This window comes from Mus caroli, chromosome 7 (assembly GCF_900094665.2).
Source record: "Mus caroli chromosome 7, CAROLI_EIJ_v1.1, whole genome shotgun sequence".
Classification (NCBI taxonomy): Eukaryota; Metazoa; Chordata; class Mammalia; order Rodentia; family Muridae; genus Mus; species Mus caroli.
In genome coordinates this window covers 102625163-102645405 of record NC_034576.1, presented here as the reverse complement: position 1 = coordinate 102645405, position 20243 = coordinate 102625163, and the positions used below count along the sequence as shown (strand labels likewise).

At 41.4% G+C, this 20243-nt stretch overlaps 1 protein-coding gene across 2 annotated transcripts in view; it reads left to right on the top strand.

Annotated features, from left to right (window-relative positions):
• Positions 1-20243, top strand: part of Rnf169 (ring finger protein 169) — a 59576-nt gene that overhangs the window by 13879 nt on the left and 25454 nt on the right. For both annotated transcript variants that reach the window (XM_021166386.2, XM_021166387.2), the window contains exon 2: positions 11760-11833. In XM_021166386.2, the coding sequence (XP_021022045.2) occupies positions 11760-11833 (74 nt within the window). The remainder of the gene's footprint in view (positions 1-11759; positions 11834-20243) is intronic.

The window sequence follows — 20243 nt, the reverse complement described above, 5'->3', positions numbered from 1 at the left end:
GAGAGAGAGAGAGAGAGAGAGAGAGAGAGTGTGTGTGTGTGTGTGTGTGTGTTGGAGCACAGCATGCTTGAGGAAGTAAGAGGAAAACTTGAGCAGCTGGCCTTTCCCTTCTGTCGTGGTCACAGGAGGTCAACCTCAGGCCATCAGGTTTGATGGCCAGCAAGCGACTTTGCCAAGCCATCTTGTGAGCCCTGAAAATAGTTTGACATAGAAGTGTTTCTGTTCTAGAAAAATTTCCTAGATACATTTGTAGAAATTAAATTATTATACCTGAAGTTACAAACATCATGTGAGCTGTGAAGTTTTGATTTGATTAATGATCTACCAGGGGATGGTTTAAAATCTAACCTGTGAAATTGAGTGTGATAGTGATTAGAGGAATTCAGGCAGTCTGTATACTTGAGTCTAAATTTTACTAGCATTTAAGAAAAAAATTTTAAAAGATTTATTTCATGTATGTGAGAGTTTTGCTCACACGTATGTATGTTGTGCATACCTAGTGCCTGTAGAGGTCAGGCACCTGGAACTTGAGTTATGGCAGTGTGAGCTGCCCTGTGAGTGCTGGGAATCAATCCCATGTCCTCTTCGAGAGCCACAAGTGCTGTCAGTGCTCTCAGTTCTTAACTTTGTCTCTACTCTCTCTTCCCAGGTGAGCACTCTTGGTCTTGCCTACTCTAACTGCTCCTTGTGTGAGCCAGTGAGTGAGCAGGTTAATGTAGTTGATTGACACTTAGTCCACATTCTTAGAAGGAGCTAACCTAAGAGTAGTAAATAAATAGCTTATTTATGTTCTTTGTGGCGCTGGCGATTGACCCACTGCCTCCCATGTATTATGTAAGTGCTCTGACTCAGAGCTTTATCACCCCCAAGCGTAGGGGATCATATTAGTTTGGGTTAGCACGCATTTATGGTTTTCTCTTATTTCTCTTCATGCTGCAGAGGGTGTGCTTAATTTAACATTAGATTTTCTCCTTTTGGAAGGCTGGTTATGGTGGCCAGTACCTGTCAGCACTCAGAGAGACTGATGCAGGAGGATCGTGTGTCTGGGGTGCATGGCGAGATTTTATTTGACAGTTTTCTTTTTGGTGGATAGGCACATACATACATGGGTCACTTGTGACTGTTGATAGTGACTCCTGTGTCCTGTGTATACACTTAACGCATGTTTCCAAGAGGTACAGCACTTCCTCTTTATCTGCCAGAGATGTGCTATGCTTGAAGACCCCTGTGCATGCAGGCCGCTGTGCATAGGACCAAACCCCATATTAGCTGATTTTTCCTATACGCATGTGTAACTTTTCTAAGTGTACCTATCCCAGTGCTGTGTTCAGGTGCCCATAAATAGCTGTGATGTCTTTTCTCATCTGAACCTCAGTATGCATAAGAGCCAAGCCTTTTTTTTTTTTTTCTTCTGTCTTTGCTGTCAGGGGTTTAATCCTTTAAAACCCTTTCTATAGTTACTGATTTTGTGTGTGCCTGTGTGAGTACATGCATGTACCTTTGTGAGTACCACAGTCTGTATGTAAAATCAGAGAACAACTTTTGGGAGTCACTTCTCACCTTCCACCATGTAGGTTTCTGGGATCAAATTGATGTCATCAGGCGTGGCTACCCGTGCCTTTACCCCTGAGCCATCTCGGTGGTACCATTTTAGTCTCTCTAAAGTGTATTTCCTTTCTGTTTTCCCAAGGGTGTACCACGCTCGTGTATTCCTGCTTACTCCTTGTGTATTTCTAGGGCCTATGTCGCTGTTGTTACAGTCACTCAGTAATCATTGCTCCAACTTCATCCCTCCCACCCCTGCCACTCTCAGAGGTGCGCCATGTGACTTTGCGCTTTAGATGCAGAGATACATTGCTTTGTGTCTAACCCCTGGGGTCTAGTCCCGCCTTTAGGCCTCCTCAGCAGCCATTTCCAGCCTTCTCCACTCAACATCGTCTTCCCTTGCTGTCCAGCGCATGCATCTTGTGTCCCACTCTAGTTCACAGTGCACTCACACAGTTTTTGAGTGGCTTTCTTGGCTTTGCTAGAATGTTTTCTTGATCCCTGCCATAACTAACCCCTTGCAGAGAGCCTGGCCCTTTTGATTATGTTAGCTCCTGTTGGTCCTTTCTTCTCCCTTCAGATTTATTCCTGTGTCTGCATTTGCCATATAATTACTTCATCTCATAATTTGAAAAAAATAGTTGGGTCTCATTTGTGCTTTTATCATGAAATTGTGTTTTACTTACAGTGCTTATGAAGTATGTGGATTTTAAATTCTTCTGGGTACAGTGGAACAGATTGTAGCAGACAAAGACTCCTGCTGAGAATAACTAGAAGAGCCTTATTTAAAAAAAAAAATATCCACATGAGAGCACTGTAAGGTTGCCAAGGCAGCCAGAGCTTCAGATTTGGATTCTTGGTGAGGGGAGGAAGCAGAGAGTCAGCTGTGCTCTCCTCATGGGCCCGAGGAGATAGAAAAGTGTAGCTCAGGGCACCAGGCAGCCAGACCTGAGAGGCCAGGACCCTAGTAAGGAGGAGGAGCATGACCCCACCTCCTGCCCCTTGGAGCATCTGCTGGTTAAAGTGGGTAGGGTAGAAAGGCTGAGGACCCTCACAGAAGCCTTGGAGAAACAGGCGGTCTTTAGCGTTCCTTCAGGGTAGAGGAAGAAAATGTCCGGGAGCTCCTGAGGAAGACAGGCCTGATGAATGCTGGGATCCTCGTTGGACCCCTATGGGGTTGTGCACAAGGGCAGAGTCAAGTTTACAGTCTGGAAACTGCAGGCAGTTTCGAGTCTGTTCATGTTCTCTTTAGGTTCATTCTGACTGCTGTTAGGGAACATGGCGAGCCTCAGCAGGGAGATGATGTCATCCTGAGCTGCTGCTTTTTAGACACAGTGGATGACATCTTACCCAAAATTACCAGGCCAATTTGGAAGCTAGGATAAAAACAGACATTATAGGAGCAACTGTTAGAGAAATGGTGTCCCACTTAGATCGTAGTTTGTTTAGTCTTAGTTTGAAGGTCATTCAGATTATAGTCTTCAGTGCTGTGAGAGATCTGCAGTGAACATTCTTGTACACAGGTCTTTGCCCATATAAGATACAGTATCCTATGGGTGCTACCTCAGTCTCTGTGAGTTAGGTGTGTATTAATCACGCTGATTTGGATGGCATTGCTTTCTTGGTGTCCTCCACCCCCTCTGGCTCTTACATTCATTCTGTCTCTTCTTCTTAGGGTTCCCTGAGCCCTGAGGGAGGGATTTGATGGAGCCTTGCTGTTTAGGGCTGAGTATTCCAGGCTCTCTTATTCTCTGTATAATGTCTGGTCATGGTCTCTGTGTTTGGTCCCATTTGCTGCAGGAGGGAGCCTTTTTGCTGATGGCTAAGCAAGGCAGTAGTGTTTGATTTTACCCTAGGTCCTGGGCTATAATAATTTCCTATGTCCTTTGTCTGTTAAAGGTGTGTGTGTGTGTGTGTGTGTGTGTGTGTGTATTTTAGTATGTGAGAGCACAGAATCTGATTTCCAGGGTTTCAGTCATGGTTTTCATACACTACTGGGGCACTGGCAAATTATACTCTCTGTACCTCAGTTTCCTTCTTTGGAAAATGGTGATAAAGGCACATTACAGAGACATGATGATGAGTGAGTTAGGCATGGGCCTGGCATAGCCTATATTTGGCTCCTATTTAAAGGATGGTTTATTTTAACCTGGTAAGGGTGGACGGTTGAGAGCATTTCAGGCATAGATGTGGGACAGAATGTGGTTTAGCCAGGAGCCATAAACTATAAGGAAGGAGTGAGGTGATGTAAAACTGCGGAGGTGGCAGAGACTGTGCCCCACAACTGACTCTTATACTGTATTGAAATATAAGTGGTGTGGAACCAGCTCTGGTAGTTAGAGACAATTATCCCTTATGTTTGAAGTGACTGCAATACTCTCTAGTTAAACATTTCGTGGTCGCTATTAATTTAGCCATGCATTTGAATGGTGGTAAATTAACTCACCAAACACTTTACAGCGCACAACCTTTAAGAATCATCGTTTTATGTCATGTCTGTAGTTTTGAGATGTGGTTGTAATATTATAAAATTACAAATGACAAATTACAAGGACAAATGGCTAGTCAGAATATTCACATTCAAATTTAAGACATAATAGGTTTTAAGACTCAAGAAATCCAAAATTCTCCTTGAACTGGTGTTAACTAGTAAGCTGGATTGTTTTTTCAACGCCCCCAAAAGCAGAGAAGAAATCATTGCTAGAGCATTGCAATGCATGTTAGAGCACTGGTTTAATGCAAAGACTACATTTTTCAAAACTACTAAGTATCTGGATTTCTGTAACTAATTCCTACCACCAAATAGGAAGTTAGAGATAGTATAAAGAAAAAAAGAAATCCAAAATTCTCTTTTGTTCTGCTACCTTCATAAGAAATTAAACTTTGTGAGAGGGGACACTCAGGCATGTTCAGGGACTAGAGGACAGCTGACTCTGGCCTTTGGAATTGGTAAGCTAGCATCTTCCAGTAGAGTAGAGTAGGGCTCTCTGTTTCTAATACTACATTGAAGGACTAGATGGTTCCGTGGCTAAGAGAGCACTGGCCTCTCTACAGAGGATTCAGGTTCACTTCTGAGCACCCACATGGTGGTTCACGATTGTCTGTGATTCCCATTCCAGAGGATCCAGTGTCCTCTTCTGGCCTCCACAAGCAGATGCATAGTGCACAGGTAGACGTGCAAACAGAACATCCATGCACAGTAAATAAAAATAAAAAAGTCTACATTGAATGTGGGTGTTTGGGGCAAGTAGCAGAATGCCTGGTAGTTCATTAACTAATTACTGGTCACCCTGCCCAGAGAGTCAATTTTAAGAAGGACCTTTAAGGATGTTTTTCTGTTCTTAGAATGTACATAGGTTACTAACCACAGGTGTGTGTCCTTCTTAAGGCACCTTCCTTGTCCCTTGGGAGTTTCTCTTCCTGGTATACAGAGTCAGAGGGCAGGCATCAGGAAATTCTGTCAGCCCTGGATTCCTCTATGAATGGGGATATTCTGTGCGCTCATGCATCCAGAGCCACGTCTAGCACTTTCTGTAAGGGAGGGAAGTGTGAGCAGTTCTTGTGCTACTAAGACATTTGGGAATCATTGAACAGTTGGTAGATGTTTTCCTAGATAGGCAGGCACTTTTAACCAATGAAGCTACAAGGCCCCATGGGATTAGTAGATTTTTTTTTTTTCTTTAAACTAACTGCTCTGAACAAGAAAGGGTTGTGTTGCTTTTCCTGTTGGCCTGGACATCTTGTTCCTCTGCTTATGATAGCGTTGCTGGCATTTCAACCTCAAGTTCCTCTTTTGGGGTAGAGGAAGCTGACATATAATCCTAAGAAGGTTAGGGAAGTGAGGGAAAATTAAGTAAAATCCCACATCAGCAGATACAAACTACCTTACAAATCATGGAGCCAAATGGTTCTACCCACTGATAATGTTAAGTGTCTGCTACACAGTCACTATTCAGCTGTGAAAGACTGATTTGAAAGAGGAGCTTTTGGGCCAGCAAGAGGGCTCAGCAGGCAAGATGCATACTGTGAGCCCTGGCCACTTGAGGTCAATGCCCGTGGCCCTTGTGGAGGAAAGAGTGCTGACTGCCCAGGCTGTTCTTTAACCTCGATGCACACAGTAGCAAACACCCACCTCCTGTAAGCTAATAAACATACGATCAGACGTTGAAACGGGGAGCTTTCGTTTCTGGCCTTTGCTTGGTCCGTTTTCTTCACACTCATCCAGGCAGATTGAAGTGCCGCACTTCACAGAGTTTCAGAGCTGTGGCTTTGATGTTATAACTATGCTAAGCCAAATAGCATTTTACCTGTAAGATTGAACTGTAGTGGAATTTTACAGACTTCAGAAGAATATAGAGTAGGAAATAAGAGTGAATTAAAAGTTGATGCTGAGCCAGGCATGGTGGCGCACACCTTTAATCCCAGCACTCGGGAGGCAGAGGCAGGCGGATTTCTGAGTTCAAGGCCAGCCTGGTCTACAGAGTTAGTTCCAGGAGAGCCAAGACAACACAGAGAAGCCCTGTCTCGAAAAACCAAAACCAAAACCAAAACCAACCAACCAAACAAAAAAAGTTGATGCTGAATCAACTATAGATGTGCTTATTGCTATCATTTCTCAGATACAAACTGAGACAAAGACTTTTTAAAGCTAGGCATTTAGTAGTGCATATTTGTAATATCAGCATCTAGAAGTCTGAGGCAGGAAGATCTTGAGGTTAGCCTGTGCTGCACAGTGTGTGTGTGCACGCGTGTGCATGTGCATCTGTGTGTCTGTTGTCTGTGTCTGTGTCTGTCTGTCTGCACCCAGTCACCACCCACACTCAACAGGAACCCTTACAGGACTCAGCAGATAGTTGAACTCATAGCTGTGATCTAGGACAGTGAAATAATACTGAGCAAAATAAAAAATAATACTGAGGAAACATTTTGTGGAACAAAGTCTGGAGGAAGTTAGGTTCAGGCTTCCAGAGTTTTCCCTGAGTGGAGGCATGCAAGATGTGTATTACTCCCCCAGCAAAGAAAGAAGAGCACTGTGTGCGTGTTGTCAACCAGAGAACCTTGCTGGAGACTAAGTGCCTACAGTTGATCACATACACTTTCTGCTGAGCATGTACCAAGATTTCATATTCATAGCAGAGAAGCAGGTAGTTCTAGAATCAGTTAGGTGCAGTAAATCATTCGTACTGGTAAGTCATGGAAGATAGGAGCCCTACCTTAAATCCTAGTTGAAGGGATCAGCGAAAGGCTAAGTTGATAGGGCAATCCTTCATAATGACAGATGGACCATATCTCTTTTTCGCAGTGTGTGGTTTGTATGTATGTGATATTTAGTATATATTGTGAGCTCATTAACTGTTACATGTCTTATTGTAAAGATTTTATTTTATATTTTTGAGATAGCATCCTACTGCATAGCCCAGGCTGAGTCTAGGCTATGTATCTGGGGTGGGTTGGAATTTACAAAGATCCTTTTCTTTCAGTTTCCTGAGACTAGGGTTGCAGGTACATGCCACACAGGAGGCCTATTGTAAGGATTGCTCGTTGGCTGCTGACACTAACACTGCTTGCAGTTACGGTGTGCTTCCCTGTGAGGTAGATTAGTTTTTTAAGAAAACATTATCCTTTGTGGGGATTCCCCACAGGCTTTATAGATGGCAGGGAAATGACCCAGGTGAGAGAAGACTGAGACTCAGTTCAGCCTGACTTGTGCTGGGCCTAACTTGGAGAGTCTGACACCACTTGGTTGATTTTAGCCATATTTATTAAGCACAGCATGATTTTGGAAACAGTTTTCTGATAACAACTCAGTCCCATGAGTTTAATAGAGCTTAAGACATGTTTACATTGATATTCTTTTTAAATTACATCTGGCTTCTCTCACATAGATGAGTACTGTTGACTCAGATAGTGCCCGAGATTTAGGGTAAAGAATGACAGAAGTAAACATAATGACTGTGGGCATCAGGATTGCCCTGGCCCTAAGATAACTTAGAAGTCAATTAGGCCACTGTAAGGCACAATTGACATCACTCAAATAAGGACGGGTTTTGTGGCCTAGAATCAGAAAAGATTTAGAGAGAAAGAGTCTAGGGTAAGTAAAAAATGTTCTGGGGGATGTGGACAGAGTGTGTCTCAGCAAAGGATCACAGATGCACTGGCTGGTTTTGTGTCAACTTGACACAGCTGGAGTTATCACAGAGAAAGGAGCTTCAGGTGAGGAAATGCCTCCATGAGATCCAACTGTAAGGCATTTTCTCAATTAGTGATCAAGGGGGAAAGGCCCCTTGTGGGTGGTGCCATCTCTGGGCTAGTAGTCTTGGGTTCTATAAGAAAGCAGACTGAGCAAGCCATGGGAAGCAAGCCAGTAAGGAACATCCCTTCATGGCCTCTGCATCAGCTCCTGCTTCCTGACCTGCTTGAGTTCCAGTCCTGTCTTTCTTTGGTGATGAACAGCAATGTAGAAGTGTAAGCTGAATAGACCCTTTCCTCCCCAACTTGCTTCTTGGTCATGATGTTTGTGCAGGAATAAAACCCTGACTAAGACACATAGAAAACAACCCATTATTCTAACCCAATACTCAGATGATTTATCTCAGTCCTAATGTTAGTCAATATACGATAACACCCTACTCTTGTCTTTTGATTTCAAAGTCAGAGGCAGAGTAAGATATAGGATAGATAATAATAATAATAAATTGTGGTCTAATTGCCTATGAGATAGGTTGGCCAGTTTCTTGATTCGTATTTGATAGATGAGATGGGAACAAAGCAAGGCTTTGCCATTTCTAAATAATTTCATTTCATTGGCAGAACAAGTGTCTGAACCTGATATTATTATGTCTTTTACACGTCTGCAGGGCTGTGATGCCAGCTGTTTATCCTTGTATGAATTTTTTAAAGATTTATTTATTTATTTTATGTATATGAGTTCACAGTAGCTGTACAGGTGGTTGTGAGCCTTCATGTGGCTATTGGGAAGTGAAATTTTGTTGGACCTCGCTCTCTCCGGTCGGCCCTGCTGGCTCTGACTCAAAGATTTATTTATTACTATAAATAAGTACACTGTAGCCGTCTTCTGATGCACCAGAAGAGGGCATCAGATCTCATAATGAGTGGTTGTGAGCCACCATGTGGTTGCTGGGATTTGAACTCAGGACTTTTGGAAGAGCTGTCAGTGCTCTTACCTGCTGAACCATCTCACCAGCCCTGTGTGAATTTCTTAATGAATGTTTCAGAGCAAATTTAGCTTTTTGTGCAAATGTACATATAAAAACAGCTAGATCTGTGTTTCTTACAAGTTTAACTTGTAAATAAAAACAAATTATAATTTAAGGAGCATTATACCACTAATATAATATGCTATAATATAATTTTATGTTTAATAAATTGTGCTATATGTTGCTCTGTTTGAAATTATTTACAAATTGTTTTCACTCTCATTATCCTCGTTTGATTCTTAAGCCTATAGTTAATGATATCATTAATTAGAATTATATTTGCTGTTATTCTGATTTTATAGACCAGGGTATTGAACCTTTCTTATCCGAGGCTCTTATGCTTGTCTGGGATCAAGTTTTAAATTTTAGATTATTTACAAGATGAAGATATTATACTCTTGAGACTTGAAAAGTTTATTTATTTTTGAAATTAGTATATATTAGTTATATAAAATAATAGAATTCATTGTATACTAAATAACCAGCAAGAACTGTTTTAAACAGAGAAAATTTCCTAATGGTAAACAAGTTGCTATTTCTACCCAGCTACCACTGAAGTATTTTTATTCCCTTGTGTTGGATAGTAGTCTTATTTATAAGCCTGCATAAGATTATGTTCCTTATGTTGCTCCTCAAAATACTTAGAAATTTAAAAAGTGCATCTGAGAAGATTGTTATAGTTTGTACCAGAAGGAACTATGATAGAATTGATTATGTCTTGGTCCCAAAGTCTTCGAAATATGAATTGAAGTGCACGTGCCTTTAACCCTAAGCCCAGCTCGTGGGAGGCTGAGGTAGGTGGACCTTGGAGTTCCAGGAGAAGAGCCTGTCTTTAAAAAGAAGAAGAAGAATTCGAGTAATGTGTTCTAAAAGAATATCCACTGGAAGAAGAATCCACAACCGTGATAGAAAGGAGAAGTAATGTTCTTCACTTACACAGAGAGCTTTAACAAACCAGGAAGATGGGCTTATGTAGTCAATACAGGGACCAGATCTCCTCTAGAGGAGATGTAAACTGCTCTTAGCCATGTGGGAAGTCCTGGTGTTCCTCCTGAAATCTCTATAGGAATGCCATTGTTGCCAGCACTGTGCTGAGCAGATGGCAGGAGTTGAGCTGGAGGGTCTGTCACCCAGTGCTGGCTTAGGAAGGTGGGTTTATTGTCTGTTAAACCACTTGTCTTCAGCTCAACATCCAGTGCCAGCAGTTTGGCCTGTGGACAACAAGCAGCCATGCAGAGGAACACAATATATAATGTTAGTTGTTGTAGTATTAACAGTGACTGTAGACGGAAGCCCAGTGTGCAACCCCATTTGCGTTCTTCTTTTAAATCTTTCTCTTTTTCTTCCTTTTGCTTTTATCAGCTCCTGGTATACTGTTTATTTCAGATTACTTTATGAAAAAATACAAACAGCTAAAGTAATAAAAAGCAGAAATCTACACTTGTGAATTTAATTAAAAAAGGAATTTAATGAGAAAAAATATTGGATAACAGTTGGCAGTTGTATAGCTAGAAAGCTCAACTTGGAAATGGCAGCTGGTGTTAACGAAGAAAGACTTTATAGTATCAGGACTTGAAGTGGGTGAAGGTGATAGATTGCTTTCCAAACTGAGCGTGGAGTGTCTTCTTAGTGCATGGGAGAACTTGGAGTCCCTGTTTCTGAATCTCTATCAGGTTCACTTCTTTAGTTTCTCCTTTATTCTCCAGTATACTGTCTTTTGAAAACATTTGAGACAACTGAAAAAGAACAAAAGGCTTTTGAGGACCTTAGTTTTTATAAAGCCAACACTGGGAGGTTAAAGTTACCAATAAATTGTAAAATTGTTACCATAGTTAGAGCACTAAATATCATGAGGATATAAACTATTGTCATATTTACAGAAATAAGGTGTGTACCCCTCCACCCTTTTTAAACATAGGTTCTTGCTCTGTAGTCTGGGCTATTAATGAATTTATGACAATTCTGCTTTTGGCTCCTGAGTACAGGGATTACAGGATAGTATCAACATGCATGGCTTTTTGGTTTTTATAAGACTTACCTACTCCTGTTCTAAGTTCTTATTTTTATTGTCCATTTGCATAATATCCATGTACTTTATGTGCCTTATAGACTTCAGTCTTTGATTAACAAATAGAGGATAGAAAGAGAGAAGATAGAAGTTTAGATGAGAAATCAAATTGTAATGTACATGGTTCCTGTTTTGTGGTTAATTAGTCAGGGGTTGAGCAATGTAGTGATTTTGAAGATGACCAATTAATGGAGCCCTTGAAGGAAGCAATTGCTTTCTTTGGTAGGCTCATGAGAGCCACTAAGGTCTTGGAGGGCTAAAGAAAGTAGTTTACATACTGAAAAATATAAAACATATTTGCGTGTGTGTGTGTGTGTGTGTGTGCGCGCGCACACTTGCACGCGTGTGTGCATGCATGTGATGTGTGACATAGGGCTTAAATGCAATTTTCTTTGTGTTTTTTTGGCATGTTCATCAATGAACCCTTTCCTGACCACTCTGGATAAAACAGACTTTTCTTTACACCCTACATTAATTTCCTTCTGATAGCACTTACTACCACTGCTCAGAATATATTCTCACTTGTTTCCTTCTTTTCTGCTCTTCTACACGGTTGTAATTCCATGGCACAAGGATTGTATTTGTTTATATTCTAGAGCTTAGTATAGTCCTGATTTATAACCTTTAGTAAGTATTGATTAAATGAGTATTCAAATTAAGATAACCATAAGCAGGCGTGAAAGCACATGTCTTTAATTCTAGCTCTTGGAAGGCAGAGGCAGGTAGATCTCTTTGTGTTTAAAGTCACCCTGGTCTACAATAGTGAGTTCCAGTATAGCCTGGGCTACATGATGGAACACTGTTTAAAAAAAAAAAAAAAAGATAACCATAGTTTTTTATGCAGGTTGTAACATGGCTGTCAGCGGTTGGACACTGTAAAGATCCCTTCCTACAAAACTAAATTAAAAAGTATTTTCCCTTTCTTCCAGAGTTTATATTCAGAACGCCAATCAAGTTAAGCAAGCCCGGAGAACTCAGTGAGGAATATGGATGCCTGAGAAAGGTACGTGTTAGCATGGCGCTTAGTTTCTTACAGTTAATTGAAATATTGGCATTCAGGAATGCTTATCTTTAATTCTTTGGGTCTTTAAAAATTTATGACTCATAGCCTGTCTTTCTTCATACTATTTTATAACAGTCTAGATAGACTTAAAGCTACACTAGAAGTAAATGTAGCTAAGAACCTTTGAGCTGCCTTGTCGCAGGTGAAGTGTGGCTTTTAGGGGCTATCACACAATCAAGAAAGCTGTGTTCCACACTCAGACAGCCCTTGCTAATAATTGCTTGTGTAACTTTCCCTCCCAAACACTCCAGTTACTGTAGCTGCTGTTATTTGTATGCGTTTTACTTTAGTAAGTACTCCAGGAGCATTGTATGGAGGACATAGGACATTTTGAATAATCTCTTAATTATAAAATATATACTACTGAAAAAGCTTTTAAGTATGTTATCATAATCTCTTTTTTGTTTTATTCAATTATTGGAGATTGAACCTCGGGCATGGTGGCTATACTCTGCCAATGAGGTCCAGCTCCAGCCCATAACTGTTACTTTTATTTTCTCTAATTTCAAACTAATTGTCTGAGACTGGCCTGTAGACTTTTGATGTCAGACAAGCATCCCTGGTCCACTCCTACACCACTGCTCTCTCAGGTTTATAAACGATCAGGTGATAATTCTGCATGTGGGCATTGACTTTATAAAGGTAAATGCCCTACTTATCAGAATCAGGCGTTGGTCTAGGATAGAGGCGAGCTGTAGTGATGCTTTTCTCATGGAGATAAATGCCTGGAAGAAGCAGCTGAGAGCGTGGAGGGACAGTCACTCCTGGTGGAAAGGGTACGGCTGCAGGTGACCCTGTGATAACAGGCAAAGGCCTGTGGTGACAGAAGGGCAGGTGCTTGCTCATTTTTCTACAAGTGAGGCACGTAGTGAGGCTGGGTAGACACCACAGCAGCTCATTTCTTCCATCTAGGTACGTGCACGCGTGCGCGCACACACACATACAGTGTAAAATCGATGATATGTTTTTATTACACACGTGGTTATTGAGCACCTGGTATGAGTTACGGGGGTATTCACCAGAATTTTAAATTCTGATGTCACAGACCCCTCCTGGTAGAGAGCCTGACAAATACTGCATTTTAGCAGGTGCGCTGGTTTCCTGTGTACAAAGAGGATCTCCTTAGTAAGAAAGAGAGCCTGGTTACTGGCTGGGAGCTTGCAGTGTCTGCCTCATAAAATGGAAATAAGGCTAATTAGGATACTTTTTGCGTAAGCAATGTTAATTAAACCACAGTTTTGCTACAAGTTTGGTAGAGAGGATACAGTAAATTCAAAGACGTGTCCAAAGCCGTTATTAGAGCTGCATGTTGTTGTTTTGGTTTTGAAATCCAAGTCTTCCGCCTCCCGAGAAGGTGAAATTATAGATATGTGGCTCTGTGCCCAGCTACCTGTGGCTTTGGGTCGCATCTAGGTTTATTTAAAAAGAGCAGTAAAAAAAAAAAATGAGCTGTCAGTTTTGGTGTCAAGAAAGGATTGCAGACGCTAAGGTTAAAGCTGAAGAGCTAGGGGTAAAGCTGAAGAGCTAGGGCGTGGTGGTCTAAGTAGGGAGAGGCAGAGGCAGGCATAGAGGGAAAGCGACTCCAGAACCCTTTCTCTCCTCCCCTCCCCTCCTCTCTCCCTCCCCTTCCTTCTGCTTCCTTCCCTTCCCTTACTCCCTCTCCTCCTCTGGGTATGTGTGTTATATAAAAAAGCTATGTATTTGTGCCTGTGTGTGGGTGTGTGCGTGTGAATGTAGGTGCTTCAAAGACCAGGCTTGAGAGGCATCCTAGCTCCGGGGACAGTGTTACCGGCAGCTGTGAGCCCTTGACATGCGTGGGTTCTGGGAACTGAACTGGGTCTTCTGCAAGAACAAGTGCTCTTAACTGTTGAGCTAACTCTGGTCTCTGAAGCTATATTTTAAAATCCTCTCATTATCGTTCTGCTTTGAACTATAAAATAGAACCTATTTTACTGAAACTTGAACATTTCACTTAATCTACTTGGCTATAAACACATTTTACCTTGATTTGAACTAGCCTTTCTCTTATTTATTTTCTGTTTGTTTACTTATGTTACAGAACACTTGTAGCAACCTAGAGAGTTTAAAACATGTTCCGTCACCACAGAAGAAGCAGGTTGTTGACCTATTTTTAAATGATTTTCCTATAGCGTTTATAAGTATAGATGCTCACCAGCTGTTTATTGTGTTGTTGGTTATATAATCCTAAAGCATTTTCTTTATGAACAGTGATTTATATAACAGTGCCCTTGGTTCATGATAGGACTGGATGCATGTTAAGATTCCTGACACTGCTATGTCTGTTTAAGCTGTTTCTTCTGACATGTGCTCCTGCTCTCTCTAGAGGCAGAAATAGGTGCAGGGCCTTATGTGTTTAAGAGCAGGCAAATGCAAGATAGACGCTTAAACTCGAAGAATGTTAGATAAGGATGTGGTCTCCTCTTTGAAGTAATGTACTTTTTGGAGAAAATAACATACATAAATTCAGAGTGAGATCAAATTTAGAGTAACAATTTATTAAGGGTATTTCTGAAATGTGCTGTTTTGCCTTGCTACTTTCATATTTATGAGACACGATCAATAGTTTTAAAGCTATTATACTTCTATAATTATTTTTATAGCTTAGAAAATAGTTTAAATAAAATCATTTCAAGGTTACTTGCAAAGCAAATAAAGACATCATCTAGCTGTAACTGTTAAGCCCCTAGTACAAACAAAATACATTATTAAACTGTCTGATTAAGTATGCTTTTAGTAAGTTAGGATAGCTTTATTTTTTCCTTTTGTGAAAGGCAGCAGAGTTGTATAAGTCTTTGAATGGTGAAAAACATTAGAACTTATTTTAAAAATTATTGTTATGTGCATGAATATATCTGTGTTTACCAGTTACATGTTGGTGCCAAAAGAGGCCAGAAGAGCCTGTCAGATCATTCTGGGACTGAAGTAACAGAGGTGTTGGCTATAACCTGGGCCCTCTGAAAGAGCAGCCAGCACTCTTAACTGCTGAACCATTTCTTCCGTCTGGTGAAAACCATTTTTAAAAAACCAGGTTATGAAAAAGGATTAAAGACGGGAAATCAGCAGTAGTCAGGACACCTAGTAATCATGTTTAAATGTTGTTTACAGCAGCTGGCCACAGTTGTGCTTGCCTGTAATCCCAGGATTTGAGTGACTGAGATAGATCTCAAGTTGGAGGCCAGTTCATACTACACAGTGAGAAAATGCTGACCAGGGTTGAGTATTTTGTAAAACCAAAACCAAACTGTGTTTACTATAGATAGTGTAGATACTGTATATAGATAGTTCTTAAAGAGAACCAGGTTCAATTCCCAGCCCCCGTATGGCAGCTCACAACCTTCTGTAACTCCAGGGAATCCAGTGCCCCTTCTGGCCTCTGCCAGCACCGCACTCAGATGGTACAAATACATACATACATACACACACACACACACACACACACATGTAAAACACTCATACACATGAAAATAAAGGTTTAAAGCAAACAATGTTCGACTTCTTGCCACTCTGATGGTGGCAAGCGCTCTACCACTGAACTGTCATTGCCCCTCCAACATTTTCAGTTAGTGCCAGTGTTGTCCTGAATGTCAAGACCAAAAGTCAGAAATAACTTTTTTTATTAGATATTTTCTTTATTTACATTTCAAATGTTATCCCCTTTCCTAGTTTCCTCTCTGAAAATCCCCTATCCCCTCCCCCCTTGCCCTGCTCCCCAACCCACCCACTCCCCCTTCCTGGCCTTGGCAGTCCCCTGTACTGGGGCATAGAACCTTCCTAAGACCAAGGGCCTCTCCTCCCATTGAAGTCCAACTAGGCCATCCTCTGTTACATATGCAACTAGAGCCATGAGCCCCACCATGTGTTTTCTTTGATTGATGGTTTAGTTCCAGGGAGCTCTGGGGGTAATGGTTAGTTCATATTATTGTTCCTCCTAGGGGGCTGCACACACCTTCAACTCCTTGGGTCCTTTCTCTAGCTCCTTCACTGGGGACCCTGTGCTCCGTCCAATGGATGGCTGTGAGCATCCACTTCTGTATTTGTCAGGCACTGGCAGAGCCCCTCAGGAGACAGCTATATCAAGCTCATGTCAACAAGCTCTTGTTGGCATCCACAGTAGTGTCTGGGTTTGGTGGTTGTTTATGGGATTGGTCCCCAGATGGGGCAGTCTCCAGATGGTCCTTCCTTCAGTCTCTGCTCCACACTTTGTCTCTGTAATTCCTTCCATGGGTATTTTGTTCCCCCTTCTAAGAAGGATCGAAGTATCCACACTTTGGTCTTCCTTCTTCTTGAGTTTCATGTGTTTTGCAAATTGTATCGGGTATTCTGAGCTTCTGGGCTAATATCCATTTATCAGTGAGTGCATATCATGTGTGTTCTTTTGTGATTGGGTTACCTCAAGATGATATCCTCCAGATCCATCCATTTATCTAAGAATTTCATAAATTCATTGTTTTTAATAACTGCACAGTACTCCATTGTATAAATGTACCACATTTTCTGTAGCCATTCCTCTGTTGAGGAACACCTGGGTTCTTTCCAGCTTCTGGATATTAGGAATAAGTTGGACTCGAGAAAACCAAATAACCCTATTAAGAAATGGGGTACAGAGCTAAACAAAGAATTCTCAACTGAAGAATACCGAATGCCTGAAAAGCACCTAAAAAAATGTTCAACATCCTTAATCATCAGGGAGATGCAAATCAAGACAACCCTGAGGTTCCTCCTCACACCAGTCAGAATGCCTAAGATGAAAAACTCAGGGGACAGCAGATGCTGGCGAGGGTGTGGAGAAAGAGGAACACTCATTGCTGGTGGGATTGCAAGCTGATACAACCACTCTGGAAATCAGTTTGATGGTTCCTCAGAAAATTGGACATAGTTCTACCAGAAGATCCAGCAATACCTCTCCTGGGCATATACCCAGAAGATGCTCCAACATGTAATAAGGACACATGCTCCACTATGTTCATAGCAGTCTTATTTATAATAGCCAGAAATAACTTTTTAAAATGAGTTTAAAAATATTCTACAAAAATTTATTTTTATCTTTTATTACTTTTTTAAAGAGTTATTTTTATTTATGTGTGTGTGTGTGTGTATGTATTTGTGTATCTGCCGTATGTGTGTGGGTGCCCATGGAAGCCAGAAAGGAAGTTGGTGCCCTGGAGCTGGCATTATATACAGTAATGAGCCACGTGATGTGGGAACTGAACCAGGGTCCTTTTAGGAAAGCAACAAGGGCTGAGCCATCTTTGTAGCCCTTCTGTGGGGGACATTTCAGAACAGGGTTCCTCTGTTCTGTACTTTCAACTGTCCTGGAACTCACTTTGTAGACCAGGCTGGCCTCAAACTCAGAGGTCTGCCTGCCTCTGCTTCCCAAGTGCTAGGCACTACCACTGCCCAGTTTATGGCCCTTTTCCAGCATGGTCTACAGAGAGAGTTAAAGGACAGACAAGGCTACACATAGGGAAACCTTGTCTCAAGAACCTAACAACCAATCAACAACCAACAAGCAACCAAACAAACAAACAAAAACACCAAACCAAAACTATTTTTTAAATAAATTCAAAATTTTCACTTTAAAAAAAAAAACCAAAAAGCCAAAAAAACCAGGGTCTTTCTGTATATCTGTGGCTGTCCTGGAACTTATTCTCTAGACCTGGCAGGCCTTACACTCAGGAGCTCTGCCTGCCTCTGGGTCTGAATGCTGGGATTGAAAGTGGGCACCACCATGCCTGGCTCACTTAACTCTTTTTTATAATTAAAATTCTACTTGTTTATCTTAGGCTTTTAAAAATGCAGATGTTTATCAAGTAATATGCATTCTACAGTTAATACTAATCTAAACCAAGAGGCAATATTGCATTGCCAACTGCCCAACTTGAAATCCTACTTTTGCAACTTACTAATGTGTGAGTTTAGGCAAACTACATAATTTTTGTATGTCTTAGTTTCCTGGTCATTAAAATGAATACCGTATTCCCTAGCTTACCCTTATTGTGAAATACTGCTGGCACATGTAAATTCATATATAATTATCAATTATTCTTATTAGTATTAAAAAAATGAGCACATAGTGACCCTCTCAGTTTTTGCTTGGGTAGGAAATGGAAGACTGAAAAGTTGTAGTTAGAAGTGAAGAGCTAGTGCTTCGCAGCCCGGGTAGACCGTCTCCCCCAGACTATGATGCTGAGAATCTTTTCTCACGTTTCTTATCTTCTGGATGTTACATTAGATGTTATATCTGTTCAAATGGTTTTTTTTTTTTTGCCAGGTTTCAAATTTTTGTTTTTGGTTTTTGTTTTGGGGGACAGTGAGCTCCAGGATAGCCAGAGATACATAGTGAAAGTCTGTTTCAAAGAAAACAAAATAAACAAACAAAAAGTGTAAAAACTAAAGTGCAAGAAGGAAACAGTAATGTCTTGATCTTAGACCAGACAGCCAGGGGGTTTATAGAAAGGATAACAATGTTTCCAACTTTCTAATAGATGAAAAATATCAGTATGTAATAACAAACTCAGTTATATGGATAAAATCATCAGACAGGATGCAATTGAGAAAATACCTCCATAAGATTGTAGGCAAGCCCATGGGGATTTTCTTAATTAATAATTGATGGGGGAAGGGTGTAGCCCACGGTGGGTATTTCTATCCCTGGGCTGTGGTCCTGGGTTCTGTAAGAAAGCAGGCTGAGCAAGCAGTGATGAGTGAGTGATCCAGTAAGCAGCACCCATGGCCGCTGCATCAGCTCCTGCCTTCAGGTTCCCACCCTGCTTGGGCTCCTGCTTGTGCTGCTCCTCACGTTGAACTGTTGTGTGGAACTGCGAGGGAAGTAAACCCTCTCCTCCACAAGGGGCTTTTGCTCACGGTGCTTCATCTCGGCAATAGTAACCCTAACTGAGACAACCAATACATCGATAGTGTCAAAACGTTAAAACAAACGCCAGGCATGTGGCGCACACCTTTAATCCCAGCACTCGGGAGGCAGAGGCAGGCAGATTCCTGAGTTCAAGGCCAGCCTGGTCTACAAAGTGAGTTCCAGGACAGCCAGGGCCATACCAANTTCCTGAGTTCAAGGCCAGCCTGGTCTACAAAGTGAGTTCCAGGACAGCCAGGGCCATACCAAGAAACCCTGTCTCAAAAAAAAAAAAAAAAAAAAACCAAAAAACAAACAAACAAACCCCACAAACTTTGCTCTTTAAATCTGTCATTTAAGACATAAAAAGGCAAAGCAAAGATTAGCAGAAAATATTCTCAAAATGTGTATGTAACAATGAACTTGTATCCAGAATGTGTATATATGTACTTGCTAATAAGGTAATAAGTAAATAAAATTATAAAAGAGCAAAAGGTTTGAACAGTCATTTCACAAAAGAACATAGCCTATTAAGGACATGAAGACAGCGTAATTAGCCATAAGAGAAATACTAATTAAAACCACAGAGACAATACCTCACATCCTCTCCCTTGGCTGAACAGCTCCAAGATGTTAGAAAGAATATGAACATAGAATTCTAATCACTCAGAGCCCTGCCTCCAAATACCACCACCATGCAAATATGAGGGTTACATTTTGAACACATGGACTTTTAATGGACATATGTAAGCTGTAACACAGAGAAATATATGCAGACACATGTATGTGTATATTTTATCCTGACAGTCCTCATCTCCAAAGACTATAAGTAACTCTTATTAGAAGGGCAAAGATGTGACGTGGCTAACCACGCCAGAAAGAGGATGCGCGAGTAACGAGCTTCGGGAAGTGCTCTGCGGGCCTGGCTCTCAGAGTCCTAATGCAGTGCCAGCCCACAGGATGGCAAAAATAGATAGAGCTCTGAGTGGGGGAGAATCTGGGAGCGACTGTTGTCCTCCTGGCAGGAGGGGCTGCAGGTGGGAGTGTAGTCTGTACAGTGAGTTTGAGAAGCTGGCCGCATGCCCACATCGGATGACTCACAGGTTCTTCCAGACTCTTCTGTGGTATGCATATCCCTAGGTAAGTCGTCAAGAATACCAGCTTATTTTTAAATAGCCACAGGCTAGAGTGTCTCCAGGTATCTATGAATAATAGATGGTCAGATTGTTTTAAAATCAAGCAATAGAATACAAAGAACAAAATGAGAAATTGCACACAGCTAAGTTTCCTGGAATGGTGAAAGAAGGATGGCAGTCAAAAAACAGAGTACTCTATGTACGTAAAAGTCAAAGCTAGGCCGGATACAGTGGCACATGCCTATTCTCCCAGCATTTGAGAAACTGAGGCAGCAGGCTGGGAAGTTCAAGGCTAGCTCAGGCTCTAAAGGGATGATCCCCTGAGCCTCGAGAAGATAAA